The sequence below is a fragment of the Cherax quadricarinatus genome, chromosome 95 (genome assembly GCF_038502225.1).
Source record: "Cherax quadricarinatus isolate ZL_2023a chromosome 95, ASM3850222v1, whole genome shotgun sequence".
Lineage (NCBI taxonomy): Eukaryota > Metazoa > Arthropoda > Malacostraca > Decapoda > Parastacidae > Cherax > Cherax quadricarinatus.
In genome coordinates, this window is record NC_091386.1 from 3,038,069 (window position 1) to 3,053,585 (window position 15,517).

The 15,517-nt window shown below is 41.5% G+C and overlaps 1 protein-coding gene across 1 annotated transcript; it reads right to left on the reverse strand.

The window, feature by feature from the left end:
- Positions 1-510: 510 nt before the first annotated feature.
- On the reverse strand, positions 511-9,082 carry LOC138855465 (hypoxia up-regulated protein 1-like). The gene is made up of 3 exons (XM_070104941.1): positions 8,938-9,082; positions 3,520-3,657; positions 511-792 (listed from the first exon to the last, which is right to left on the reverse strand). Exons 2-3 carry the CDS (start codon positions 3,652-3,654, stop codon positions 523-525), a joined length of 405 nt encoding a protein of 134 aa, XP_069961042.1. The 5' UTR covers positions 3,655-3,657; positions 8,938-9,082; the 3' UTR covers positions 511-522.
- Positions 9,083-15,517: the final 6,435 nt, after the last annotated feature.

The window sequence follows — 15,517 nt, forward strand, 5'->3', positions numbered from 1 at the left end:
AACAAACTTATGGGCCACCCTGTATACACAGGAAAAAAAGAAGAACTTCAGAAAATGAACATTTTAAGCTTAACCCTTAAACTGTCCAAACGCAGATCTATGTTTTTTCAACATTTGAATGTAAAAAAAACGTAGAGCTTTATTTTTTTTTTTTTTTTTTTTTTTACATTTGAAAATGCGTAAAAAAACTTTGATCTACTTTTTTTTTTTTGTTATATTTGAAAATATGTAAAAAAAACAGATCTACTTTTGGAGCAGTACGCATGTGTATGTAGATCTGTTTGGAAAGTTTAACCCTTAAACGGTCCAAACAGATCGACATTCAAATTCGTATTGCTCCAAAAGTAAATCTACTTTTTTTTTTACATATTTTCAATAACAAAAAAAAAAATAGACAAGTTTTTTTTACACTTTTTCAAATGTAACACAAAAAAATTACATTTTTTTACATACTTTCATATGTTGAAAAAACGTATATATACGTTTGGACCGTTTAAGGGTTAAGGGTTAAAAACAAAACACTCACTCGTCATATCTGAAGACAACAGTGCCCCTATCAGGATCAGCTTCTATGTTGTAGAACGGGAACCTGGACTGATAGAGTTTAACCACTGGGTTGTCCACTTTCTTGCCCAATAGGTCAAGCAAATAAAAGAAATTTGTAGCAGGAAAGCGAATGCCATTTGTCAAGGCATCCTCTCCAAATGTCCGTTCATGATTACGAAACGAGATTGCCGCAGGAGTCTTTCTCTTTGATTCCTTGTTAAGTGCTATTTCCATAGGCACTCCTGGCTGTTAAATTAATAACAATACTTATTAGTACATACTTGCATACTCATAATTACAAGACTAAATAAACAATGTAGTACAGAATACAGTAAGTACATATTCTGTATTACAGAATACTGTACTGTACTGTATTCTGTAATACGTACTGCATCTCCCGTATCCACGGGGGATATGTTCCAAGGACGTGCCGTGGATACCGAAACCACGGATAAGAGCACCCCCTATATACAAGTCCTATACATACTTATTATAAAGTTTAATTGATAAATTATGCACAATAAATGGACAATTATCACTTTTTCACTGATGGGAAGCACTTCACAGCTTCTCTTAGGCTCTGAAGAACTGCCAGCTTCTCTACTTAGCAATCTGGGGCCATTATTATGCAAAATTAAGAGATTTTTTGGGGAACAGTAAATCGTAGATAATTGAAAATGTTGATACCAAATCAGTGGATACAGAGGTCCTACTGCAGTAGCTAAGATCAAGATAAAAAGTAAACAAAGCACGGTACGGACAGGGATCGAACTCGCAGCAAGCGAGTTTAAAACACTGTGGGTTCAATCCCCGCTCATACTGTGGTTTGTTTACAATCATGTCATTATGATTTCTCAAGTTATAAAAAAAAGTAAATTAAATGTTATACACAAAATACAATACAAAGAATTAGGGATGGAGATACAATCACTGAACAGGAGAAAATGAGTAAGACATTAAACAGGAAGTTTCAGGGAGTCTTTATAAAAGAGGATATACACCTACCATCCGACTTACGACCTGCTCGATTTACGACCACTTGACTTACGACCGTGTTTTTTATGCCAAATTTCTGGGAAATAAACAACTATTTGTGTTGTACACAGTGTTTATCCTAAACCTTACAGTATAAAATACAGTGCTAACAGCATAAAAAGTAAAGTAAAACATGAAATACCAAAATAAAACAATAAAATAAAGTCATTACAAAAATGTTTTTTTGATATTCAGTAGTGAAGTTCGACTTACGACCAGTTTCTCGGAACCGAACTCGGCCGTAAGTCAGATGGTAGGTGTATATGTAGCAGATTTAAAACCAAAACAAACGAATTAGAGAATAAGGTAGCTAAACAAAATACTACTGCTGGATACTGAGAAAAAAATAAATGACCAGATAAGATAGTACTACAAGAGGAAAGAATGTGAGGAAAAACAGATATCCCCCAAGGAAAGTTTTTATTTCACTTCAAGGTGGAAAATTGGCAGACAAATGAAGACTGCATACATATTGTGCCAACATTTAAAAAAAGTGACAGGAAGGTCCCTTTACACCACAGACCAGTTTCACTGACTAGCATTTTTGTAAATATACAGTGGACCTCCGCTTTACGATCAGCTCCCAATGCGACCAATTATTTAAGTGTATTTATGCAAGTGTGTTTGTACGTGTATGTTTGGGGGTCTGAAATGGACTAATCGAATTCACAATATTCCTTATGGGAACAAATTCGTTCAGTACTGGCACCTGAACATACTTCTGGAATGAAATAATATCGTAAACCGGGGGTCCACTGTACTGGAAAAAACCACTAGGAGAAAAGTGGACACGATACCGAGAACAACCTACCAAGAAGTAAACAATTCGCTTTTACGTCTGGAAATTCTAACAAGTCAAATATTCGACTATTAGGACTTGCACAAATTATTCAAGAGAAGAATGGATAGGAAAACTATTTTTGCCAAGATTTTAAAAAATCTTTTCATAGTTTCCCCATGAGAGTAATACTGGAAACTTCAAAACCTAGCAGAAATAAATGGTGAATTAAAATGGAAATGGAAGAGAAACTTTCTGTTTGAGGAAACAGTGCAAACAGTAATAGGAAAAAAGTTACAGTGGGAAGATGTCAGGAAGATGTTACAAGTATGGCACCAAAAAGATCTGTATTTCCCCAATAATGTTTTTAATCTACATACGTAAATGATTTACAGAATCAATTAAATGATTATGTCTATAGATGATGCAAAAATATTAGGTCCAATAAATAAGAAAAATTATTTTTTTAGGATGACTTGGATAAATTAAATAAATGGAGTGATAGAATGATATTGAAATGGTACTGTAGATTAACGCTGTGTAATAAAAATGGTTGAGTAAACTCAGATTTGATAAAATACTGGAAGTGTCAGACATAAAGAGGGACCTAGGATCTATCAACAAAAAAAGAAAAAAATCGTCATTGGAAAATAAAAAAAAAAAAAAACGTGAAACTCGCATGCTACTCAAGTAAATTATAAAAGTCTTTGAAATATATGGATAGAGAAATGTTAAAAAAAAACTGTTTCGAGTGCATACTGGGCCATAGTTGGAATATGCAACAGTGATGTGGTACTCACTTGAGGAATGCAGTCAAAAAAAAAAAAAAAAAAAAAAAAAAAAAAAAAGAGGTTACTGATTGCTTATGAAGGTTAAATAAAAGTATATACTAAAGAAAATCTCATTAAGCAGGAAAGAAAACTAAAATTAGTTGGTATAGTAGTATAAATGAAGAAATTATTGTGAAGATAATATTTAGGTGGAAAAGTTTATACCCATTAATGGGAAGGAAATACCATTATTATTTTCCGCACGGTAGTGTTGCCTTTGGTGACCGACCCTAAGCCGACTACCTGAAAACCTAAATAAAGTTTTAAAACTAGTACACTAACTTATTTCCTCAGATAAAGACTAGCATCCAAAAGTCAAGTTATACTTACAGCAACTACTGCCACTTTCATCCACTCCGAGCCAAAATCAATACTCATTATTGTCACGGCACCACTTCTCCCAATCATGGTGAGGAGGGCAACGATTGATAACCCTATCCACCATCTCACTTCTGCAACCGCCATTATCTATGGAAAACACACAATTAGTACACTATGTAAATTTAATACCATTCTCAGTGTTAACTTATCATCGATATTTGCTATAGCAAAAAAATACAGTGGTACCTCGAGTTATGAACTTAATTTGTTCCAGAAGGCTGTTCGAGTGCCGATTCCAAAAGAATTGCTTCCCATAAGGAATAATGTAAATAAGATTAGTCCATTTCAGACCCCCAAAAATACACTTACAAAAGCACTTACGCACTTACAAAAATACTTACAAAAGCACTTACGCACTTACAAAAATACACTTACAAAAGCACTTACGCACTTACAAAAATACACTTACAAAAGCACTTACGCGCTTACAAAAATACACTTACAAAAGCACTTATGCACTTACAAAAATACACTTACAAAAGCACTTACACACTTACAAAAATACACTTACAAAAGCACTTACGCACTTACAAAAATACACTTACAAAAGCACTTACGCACTTACAAAAATACACTTACAAAAGCACTTACGCGCTTACAAAAATACACTTACAAAAGCACTTATGCACTTACAAAAATACACTTACAAAAGCACTTGCACACTTACAAAAGCATTTACGCACTTACGAAAATACTTACAAAAGCGCTTACGCACTTATATAATTGTTTGAGTTGGGAGCTGTACTCAGAGCTATTAAGTGAAAGAGAGTCTAGATGTAGCGACACTGAACCCGGGTGGGTTCATAACAGAATAATCTGTACAGCGAAGCAATGATTCGTATTTCTATTTGGGTTCATTTTATGACCTGTCCCAGAATGTGAACCATAATAATTTACCAACTCCTAGGTACTGTCTTAACTGTTGGGTAAAAGGACACAAGTGCAACTAATGTGACATTTTATTGTGGTAATGTTTTGGACTCCAGGAGCTTAGTCAAGCACTGCCACAATAATACCTGGAGTTTACCTGGAGAGTGTTCCGGGGGTCAACACCCCCGCGGCCCGGTCTGTGACCGGGCCTCCTGGTGGATCAGAGCCTGATCAACCAGGCTGTTACTGCTGGCTGCACGCAAACCAACGTAAGAGCCACAGCCCGGCTGGTCAGGTACCGACTTTAGGTGCTTGTCCAGTGCCAGCTTGAAGACTGCCAGGGGTCTGTTGGTAATCCCCCTTATGTGTGCTGGGAGGCAGTTGAACAGTCTCGGGCCCCTGACACTTATTGTATGGTCTCTTAACGTGCTAGTGGCACCCCTGCTTTTCATTGGGGGGATGTTGCATCGTCTGCCAAGTCTTTTGCTTTCGTAGCGAGTGATTTTCGTGTGCAAGTTCGGTACTAGTCCCTCTAGGATTTTCCATGTTACATTAGTTGCATCTGTGTCCTCTTTACCTAACATTATGTCAGTAATTCTACCATTCTTAATACTACTGTCTTAACTACTACCTAACAGGGTAAACAGGTATTAGGAAATGCACCATGTCCTACGTTGCCCAGGATTCAACCTGGTCCTTTAAAGTTGAGTGTTACACCATACTAGGAGATACCCAAGAGTACCAATAAAACTCTAGAAGGTAGAAGGTTCGAGTCTCCCCGCAGTTATTTTCAATAACTATATTTACCTAGAAAGCAAATGCACTATATGACAGTTGCTTCGAATATAATGAAAATTTCTGTACATGTTAGCGACTAATAAAGCAAAAGTTGTGACTGCGAGAAACTGATCTTTTCAAGAGAGCCAATGGTAGGTACCAAATTTGCCACTGCTGCTCTGTACTTATTAAAAATTGAACTATTGCGATTTCATGAGCCATTACCTTCTTAAATTTGCAGTTTAATAATAAATATGCAATTCCCACGACGTTTTTGATCCCATGTGGTAAACTATATAATAAATGGTAGAAGAAACTCAGGCATTTTATGCCTGACTCGGCCATAAACAGTGTATCTTGCTTTATGCTATAATTATACATACCCAGTGTTCAGTCTACCATGGAAGAACAATATATTCCAGTCATAACACAGACCAGCCCATTAGATATACATGATCTGAGTACAGTAGGATCCCCGTATCCATGGGGGATATGTTCCAAGGACCTGCCGTGGATACCGAAACCATGGATAGTAGCAAACCCTATACGTATACAAGTCCCATACATACCTATTATAAAGTTCAATTGATAAATTATGCACAATAAGCAGTGAATTATCACTTTCATTGATGGGAAGCTTTTCTAGAGCTTTGAAGAACTGCCAGGTTTTCTATTTTTGTGCTTTGGGGCCATTAGTGTGCAAAATTAAGAGGTACGTATTTTTGGGCCACAGTAAACCATGGATAACAAACCATGGATAACGAATCAGTGTATACGGGGGTTCTAAAGGACCCTAATGGAAACAAGTTACTTCGACTTTTCTGGGTTATCCCAAGTTCTCTACACATATGCTGCTATGTATGATAATCTATGTAACTGTATTTGTGTATACCTGAATAAACTTACTGTATTTTGGGGCTATCATTAAGTCATCGTATTTTACCTCTGTATAACTAGTATGATGAAATGAAATACAATTTATAATATAAAATAAATGACGAATATTTTATCGCCTGGCAACCAGATAACTTAACATTTAACCACGTTGCCAGATGCAACACGTATATTTGCTACCAATTTGCTCACCCGAGGCTCATTTCATATTACATGCATGGGGGACCACTGAACCCATTAGGCTTATGCAATGCATGGGGGAACGGGAGGCGAACAGATTCAATCCAAGGAAGGGGAGGACATTTTTACAGGTTTAACCTGGAATTTACCTGGAGTGTGTTCGGGGGGGGAGGTCAACGCCCCCGTGACAACCTATAAACTGGCTGCTACGTACCTGCCAGGCAAATAAAACTTGGCAAAAAAATGTCGCATACTGTACATCTGTAATGCCTTTGTAATACGTAATTATTCTGCAGTGTGTAATATTGTATCTCTGTAAATGACTTACAAACTACAGTGGACCCCCGCATAACGATCACCTCCCAATGCGACCAATTATGTAAGTGTATTTATGTAAGTCCTTTTGTACGTGTATGTTTGGGGGTCTGAAATAGACTAATCTAATTCACAATATTCCTTATGGGAACAAATTTGGTCAGTACTGGCACCTGAACATACTTCTGGAATGAAAAAATATCGTTAACCGGGGGTCCACTGTAATTTGTAAAACATATGGAAGATAATTTTGCTGTATTTTTCATCTGCATTATGCACACCTAGTAATGCAGCGACTAATACACTCGACTCACAACAAAGTGGACCTGTGTGGCTAATTAATGGGCGAGGTCGAACCAAAACATCACAAGTTTCATTCTCCTTCGTGCGGGTTATGTGTGTATGTGATTATTATTCCAGTCGCTGTAGTGTGCCTTCTTATTCTCAAGAGAACCAGGGGTTGAACCCCATATTAGGCCGTACATATTAACAAGTCTTGCGGCACTTTCTACAAGTCACCTAGCCCGGTGGCCTGGTGGCTAAAGCTCTCGCTTCACACACGGAGGGCCCGGGTTCGATTCACGGAGGGTGGAAACATTTCGACACGTTTCCTTACACCTGTTGTCCTGTTCACCTAGCAGCAAATAGGTACCTGGGTGTTAGTGGACTGGTGTGGGTGGCATCCTGGGTGTTAGTGGACTGGTGTGGGTCGCATCCTGGGTGTTAGTGGACTGGTGTGGGTCGCATCCTGGGTGTTAGTGGACTGGTGTGGGTCGCATCCTGGGTGTTAGTGGACTGGTGTGGGTCGCATCCTGGGTGTTAGTGGACTGGTGTGGGTCGCATCCTGGGTGTTAGTGGACTGGTGTGGGTCGCATCCTGGGTGTTAGTGGACTGGTGTGGGTCCTGGGTGTTAGTGGACTGGTGTGGGTCGCATCCTGGGTGTTAGTGGACTGGTGTGGGTCGCATCCTGGGGGACAAGATTAAGGACCACAATGGAAATAAGTTAGACAGTCCTCGATGATGCACTGACTTTTTTGGGTTATCCTGGGTGGCTAACCCTCCAGGGTTAAAAATCCGAACGAAATATCTTATCTTAGATACCTAGAAGTTAGTTAACTGCTGTAGGTGGCATCCTGGGGACATTATAATCACGGAGAAGCGCTAAACCTGTACGATTATACAGCACACGTGGGGGTGGATGGAAGGTATTCAGGCTTAATTCAGGGAACCAGAGCACAGATCAAATTCCCTGGATCAAGAGCCCCTCACCAACATCAAGAAATCTTATCTTATCTTACTGGTCATGTTCCTAGGAAAGAGCTAAACCTGCAGGGGCCCATACCGCACCTGGGGAATGACTGCTAAAATTTACGACAACCAAAAAAATTACCAGATTACCACTGGGGGTCATCGTAATAAAAATTTTCCAGCGCTAAACCTGTAGGGGCCCACGCAGCGCCTGGGGAGCAAGAAATAAGAAAGTTTATCCAAAATAACCAATAAATGCCGGACTTATTTCCATTAGGGTCGTCGTAATAGAGACGGAAATTAAACTTAAAAAAAATATTTAAAATATATTCGGGTCTACGAAATTAGGTCGTCGTAATGAGGTGATGGAAGAACCTAACTCCATCTCCCTGGATCAAGAGCCCCTCGCCAGCCTGGGAAGAACCTAACTCCATCTCCCTGGATCAAGAGCCCCTCACCAGCCTGGGAAGAACCTAACTCCATCTCCCTGGATCAAGAGCCCCTCACCAGCCTGGGAAGAACCTAACTCCATCTCCCTGGATCAAGAGCCCCTCACCAGCCTCGGAAGAACCTAACTCCATCTCCCTGGATCAAGAGCCCCTCACCAGCCTGGGAAGAACCTAACTCCATCTCCCTGGATCAAGAGCACCCTCACCAGCCTGGGAAGAACCTAACTCCATCTCCCTGGATCAAGAGCACCCTCACCAGCCTGGGAAGAACCTAACTCCATCTCCCTGGATCAAGAGCACCCTCACCAGCCTGGTAATAGAGGTCATAACAGCTTGTCACACCTCAAACACTCACATTAACCTCATTTAACATTAACAAATTAACAAACATTATAAACACAGGTAAAAACATCTGTAAATTCAGCCAACAAATGTAAATAAAACATCTGTAAATTAACTTATAATTAACATTACAATTTCCTGGACAGACTCGCAGATATTTTCCAAAATTTACTGAAAAAACTAATAATTTTGTGTTAAATTAACATATTAACGAGTCAAAATAAATAATTGTAAATCGTAAGTGTAAATAAGTGTAAAACAAGTGAATTAACAAGTGCAGGAGTATAAATACCTGTCCAAAGCTGTATTAGCAGGTGTTGAAGGAGTGAGAGAGGTGTTAGAGTGAGTGGTTGAGTGTAGCTCCCGGTCCTGGTGGTATAATAAGAGAGGTGCCGGTGAGTGTCTCTCTCACACTTATGTGGCAACACTTTATTGGTTCTTACAACACCCGCCATATTATAAACTATTTTAACCTTTCTGCCCCTTAGAATTTAGTGTTTTATGGTCTTAAAGAAAGTTAAATATTGATATTTTCTTCAAATATAATTATCTTAATTTTTCTTAAATATTCTCCCGCCATATTATAAACTATTTTAACATTTCTGCCCCTTAGAATTTAGTGTTTTATGGTCTTAAAGAAGATTAAATACTGATATTTTCTTTAAATTTAATTATCTTAATTTTTCTTAAATATTTTCCCGCCATATTATAAACTATTTTAACCTTTCTGCCCCTTAGAATTTAGTGTTTTATGCTCTTAAAGAAGATTAAATACTGATATTTTCTTCATATATAATTATCTTAATTTTTCTTAAATATTTTCCCGCCATATTATAAACTATTTTAACCTTTCTGCCCCTTAGAATTTAGCGCTTCATGGTCTTAAAAAAATTTTAATACAGTTATTGTCTTGAAATATAATAATTTAAGTTTAATTTCTCTCAAATATTTCAGTAAAAACATAAACGATTTTATATTCTTTTAATATATTTTCCGCTAAATACCCATGAGAATTTAGCGCTTCATGGTCTTAAAGAAGGATATATACAATTATTATCTTGGGATATAATACATTAAGTCTTAATTTTTCTCAAATATTCTCAAGTATATTATAAATATTTTATCAGAATAATAATAATAATAATAATAATAATAATAATAATAATAATAATAATAATAATAATAATAATAATAATAATAATAATAACAATGTTTATTTCTACCAGTAGATGGTACAACATATACACACCATAGCTCACATACGTACACGAACACCAGTGGAAATACGTACAAGGACACCAATGGAAATACGTACAAGGATGTAACATGTCAGGATGTCTTATTAATGGAAATAAGATACCAGTTATTTCCACTGGTGTCCTTGTACGTATTTCCACTGGTGTCCTTGTACGTATTTCCACTGGTGTCCTTGTACGTATTTCCACTGGTGTCCTTGTACGTATTTCCACTGGTGTCCTACGTATTTCCACTGGTGTCCTTGTACGTATTTCCACTGGTGTCCTTGTACGTATTTCCATTGGTGTCCTTGTACGTATTTCCACTGGTGTCCTTGTACGTATTTCCACTGGTGTCCTTGTACGTATTTCCACTGGTGTCCTTGTACGTATTTCCACTGGTGTCCTTGTACGTATTTCCACTGGTGTCCTCGTATACCATTCACCTACACAAGAATAAATTAATAACTAAAACACATGCAACAGTAGGGTGTCTTTATTTGTGAAAGTTATCGCCTACGTAGCAGGCATTTTCTGTCACGTACAGAAGAGAATGTCCTGCAGACAGCAGTGATAGTGACAACGTTACAATGACGCAACCAGATGTACTGTAGACAGCAGACTGCGTCATTACCACGTCATTACTACTGCTCTCTGTATTCTCCTCTCTATTTAATAATAATAATATCATTATTTACTACCAGTAGATGGTACAACTTATACAGACCATAGCTCACAGCAATGATATATTACTATATAGAAAGTCCCTGGTTATGTATAGCATTTCCTGCAAATTAGGTCAGTTTTGTTCCAGAATGTGACCCACACCAGTCCACTAACACCCAGGATGTGACCCACACCAGTCCACTAACACCCAGGATGTGACCCACACCAGTCCACTAACACCCAGGATGTGACCCACACCAGTCCACTAACACCCAGGATGTGACCCACACCAGTCCACTAACACCCAGGATGTGACCCACACCAGTCCACTAACACCCAGGATGTGACCCACACCAGTCCACTAACACCCAGGATGTGACCCACACCAGTCCACTAACACCCAGGATGTGACCCACACCAGTCCACTAACACCCAGGATGTGACCCACACCAGTCCACTAACACCCAGGATGTGACCCACACCAGTCCACTAACACCCAGGATGTGACCCACACCAGTCCACTAACACCCAGGATGTGACCCACACCAGTCCACTAACACCCAGTATGTGACCCACACCAGTCCACTAACAACTAACCCAGGAAGTGACCCACACCAGTCCACTAACACCCAGGATGTAACCCACACCAGTCTACTAACACCCAGGATGGGACCCACACCAGTCTACTAACAACCAGGATGTGACCCACACCAGTCCACTAACACCCAGGATGTGACCCATACCAGTCTACTAACACCCAGGATGTGACCCACACCAGTCTACTAACAACCAGGATGTGACCCACACCAGTCCACTAACACCCATGATGTGACCCACACCAGTCCACTAACACCCAGGATGTGACCCACACCAGTCTAATAGCACCCAGGATGTGACCCACACCAGTCCACTAACACCCAGGATGTGACCCACACCAGTCTAATAGCACCCAGGATGTGACCCACACCAGTCCACTAATACCCACGTACCTATTTTATACTGATGGGTGAACAGGGACAGGGACAGCAGGTGTCTTATGGAAACACGTCCCTGTTTTCCAGCTGTACCGGAGATTCGAACTCCGGACCACAGTGTGTGAGCCGAGTGCGCTAGCGATCAAGCTACGGGACTCATTTGACTGATGAAGAAAAGAGTAGGGTGGAAGATGAGGAGGAGTTGAGGTAATCAGTCCCCTCAACCTGGAGTCAGTGTGACCAGTTCATCAATCTTGAAGGACTGTTCAACAGCCTCCAAGAATACATAAGGGGGGATTACCAATAGACCCTGGAGTTTACCTGGAGAGAGTTCCGGGGGTCAACGCCCCCGCGGCCCCCTGGCTGTCTTCAAGATCCCTGGCTGTCTTCAAGACCCCTGGTTGTCTTCAAGACCCCTGGTTGTCTTCAAGACCCCTGGTTGTCTTCAAGACCCCTGGTTGTCTTCAAGACCCCTGGTTGTCTTCAAGATCCCTGGTTGTCTTCAAGACCCCTGGCTGTCTTCAAGACCCCTGGCCTTCAAGACCCCTGGTTGTCTTCAAGACCCCTGGTTGTCTTCCCCTGGTTGTCTTCAAGACCCCTGGTTGTCTTCAAGACCCCTGGTTGTCTTCAAGACCCCTGGTTGTCTTCAAGACCCCTGGTTGTCTTCAAGACCCCTGGTTGTCTTCAAGACCCCTGGCTGTCTTCAAGACCCCTGGTTGTCTTCAAGACCCCTGGTTGTCTTCAAGACCCCTGGTTGTCTTCAAGACCCCTGGTTGTCTTCAAGACCCCTGGTTGTCTTCAAGACCCCTGGTTGTCTTCAAGACCCCTGGTTGTCAAGACCCCTGGTTGTCTTCAAGACCCCTGGTTGTCTTCAAGACCCCTGGTTGTCTTCAAGACCCCTGGTTGTCTTCAAGACCCCTGGTTGTCTTCAAGACCCCTGGTTGTCTTCAAGACCCCTGGTTGTCTTCAAGACCCCTGGCTGTCTTCAAGACCCCTGGTTGTCTTCAAGACCCCTGGTTGTCTTCAAGACCCCTGGTTGTCTTCAAGACCCCTGGTTGTCTTCAAGACCCCTGGTTGTCTTCAAGACCCCTGAATTCAGAACCCCTGTCTTCAAGACCCCTGGTTGTCTTCAAGACCCCTGGTTGTCTTCAAGACCCCTGGTTGTCTTCAAGACCCCTGGTTGTCTTCAAGACCCCTGGTTGTCTTCAAGACTCCTGGTTGTCTTCAAGACCCCTGGTTGTCTTCAAGACCCCTGGTTGTCTTCAAGACCCCTGGTTGTCTTCAAGACCCCTGGTTGTCTTCAAGACCCCTGGTTGTCTTCAAGACCCCTGGTTGTCTTCAAGATCCCTGGTTGTCTTCAAGCACCCTGGTTGTCTTCAAGACCCCTGGTTGTCTTCAAGACCCCTGGTTGTCTTCAAGACCGCTGGTTGTCTTCAAGACCCCTGGTTGTCTTCAAGACTCCTGGTTGTCTTCAAGACCCCTGGTTGTCTTCAAGACCCCTGGTTGTCTTCAAGACCCCTGGTTGTCTTCAAGACCCCTGGTTGTCTTCAAGACCCCTGGTTGTCTTCAAGACCCCTGGTTGTCTTCAAGACCCCTGGTTGTCTTCAAGACCCCTGGTTGTCTTCAAGACCCCTGGTTGTCTTCAAGACCCCTGGTTGTCTTCAAGACCCCTGGTTGTCTTCAAGACCCCTGGTTGTCTTCAAGACCCCTGGTTGTCTTCAAGACCCCTGGTTGTCTTCAAGACCCCTGGTTGTCTTCAAGACCCCTGGTTGTCTTCAAGACCCCTGGTTGTCTTCAAGACCCCTGGTTGTCTTCAAGACCCCTGGTTGTCTTCAAGACCCCTGGTTGTCCTCAATAACCCCTGGTTGTCTTCAAGACCCCTGGTTGTCTTCAAGACCCCTGGTTGTCTTCAAGACCCCTGGTTGTCTTCAAGACCCCTGGTTGTCTTCAAGACCCCTGGTTGTCTTCAAGACCCCTGGTTGTCTTCAAGACCCCTGGTTGTCTTCAAGACCCCTGGTTGTCTTCAAGACCCCTGGTTGTCTTCAAGACCCCTGGTTGTCTTCAAGACCCCTGGCTGTCTTCAAGACCCCTGGTTGTCTTCAAGGCCCCTGGCTGTCTTCAAGACCCCTGGTTGTCTTCAAGACCCCTGGCTGTCTTCAAGACCCCTGACTGTCTTCAAGACCCCTGGTTGTCTTCAAGACCCCTGGTTGTCTTCAAGACCCCTGGTTGTCTTCAAGACCCCTGGTTGTCTTCAAGACCCCTGGTTGTCTTCAAGAGGACCCCTGGTTGTCTTCAAGACCCCTGGTTGTCTTCAAGACCCCTGGCTGTTTTCAAGCTGGTCATGGACCAAGCCACAGGGGTGTTGACCCCTGGAACACCCTCCAGGTATGGAGAGGTATACCTGGGGGGGTGTTTTGGGGGTCACCCCACAGCCTGGTCTATGACCAGACCTCGCAGTGGATCAAGGTCTGATCAACCATACTGTTGCTCCCAGCCACAAGCAAACTGACGTACAAACCACAGCCTGGCTAGTCAGGTACTAACTTTAGGTGCCTCTCAGCGTCTTCTTGAAGACAGCCAGAGGTCTACTGATAATCCCATTAATGTATGCTGGGAGGCAGTTGAACAGTCTCAGGCCCCTGACACTTGTTGTGTTGTCTCTTAGCATACTTAAGGCACCCCTGCTTTTAATTGGGGTTACATTGCACTGCCTGGCAAGTCTTTTGCTTTCAAAGGGAATGATTTCCGTGTACAGATTCTGAACTAGTCTCTCAAAGATTTTCCACATGTATGTGATTATGTATCTTTCTCGTTTGCATTCCAGGGAACACAAATCAAGTGACTTCAACTGTTTTCAGTAATTTAGGCACCTTAATATACTTATACATGCAGTAAAATTTCTCTGTATATTCTCCGGGTCAGCAATTTCATCTTCCTTGAAGGGCCTGTTAGTGTACAGCAGTATTCCATCCTAGAGAGAAAAAGTGATTTGAAGAGAATCATTAGTTTGGCATCCCTAGTTTTGAAGGTTCTCATTATCCATTCTTTCATTTTCCTAGCAGATGTGGTAAAAAAACTGTTATGATCATGGAAAAGGAGAAGATTGTTCAACTGCCTCCCAGCATACATCAGGGGGATTACCATTATTATTATAATCAAAAAGAAGCGCTAAGCCACAAGGACTATACAGCAGGGGGATTACCAATAGACCCCTGGCTGTCTTCCAGCAGGCACTGGACAAGCACCTAAAGTCAGTACCTGACCAGCCAGGCTGTGGTTCGTACGTTGGATTACATGTAGCCAGCAGTTACAGCCTGGATGATCAGGTCCTAATCCACCATGAGGCCTGGTCACAGACCAGGCCGCAGGGTTGTTGACCCCCGGAATTCTCTCCAGGTATGCTCAAGGATTCTCTGACATTATCACTCCCAGATCCTTCACACTATTGTGAAGTTGGAATCTATTTTATGACAAGAGAAAGGCTGGGAAATGCTTCATATCCCTGAGAACTGAACCACAAAAAATCAAAATAGTGGACCCCGGGTTTACGATCAGCTCCCAATGCGACCAATTATGTTAGTGTATTTATGTAAGTGCGTTTGTACGTGTATGTTTATATTTTTTTTACCTGGAATATCAAGGACTGCATTCTTGTAGTAACAAAAACCATATGACACAGCATATTATAATTACAACTAAGTGCTAAACCCATAAGGGTCATACAAGCTGCAGGGTAGGGTGTGCTAAAAGATGTAATATGCCTGATCAGAGATCAGTGAGGATGAAGAGCATAACAGAGGTAGAGTTAGCAAGGGCGATGACTAGTGATAAATTGTTAGGCAAGACACATATGCAACAGTTAGGTATCTTTATTATGAAACGTTTCGCGTACTGTGTAGGCGAAACGTTTCATAATAAAGATACCTAACTGTTGCATATGTGTCTTGCCTAACAACCTGTCGGTATTTTATACCATTTTAATGTTCACTAGTGATAA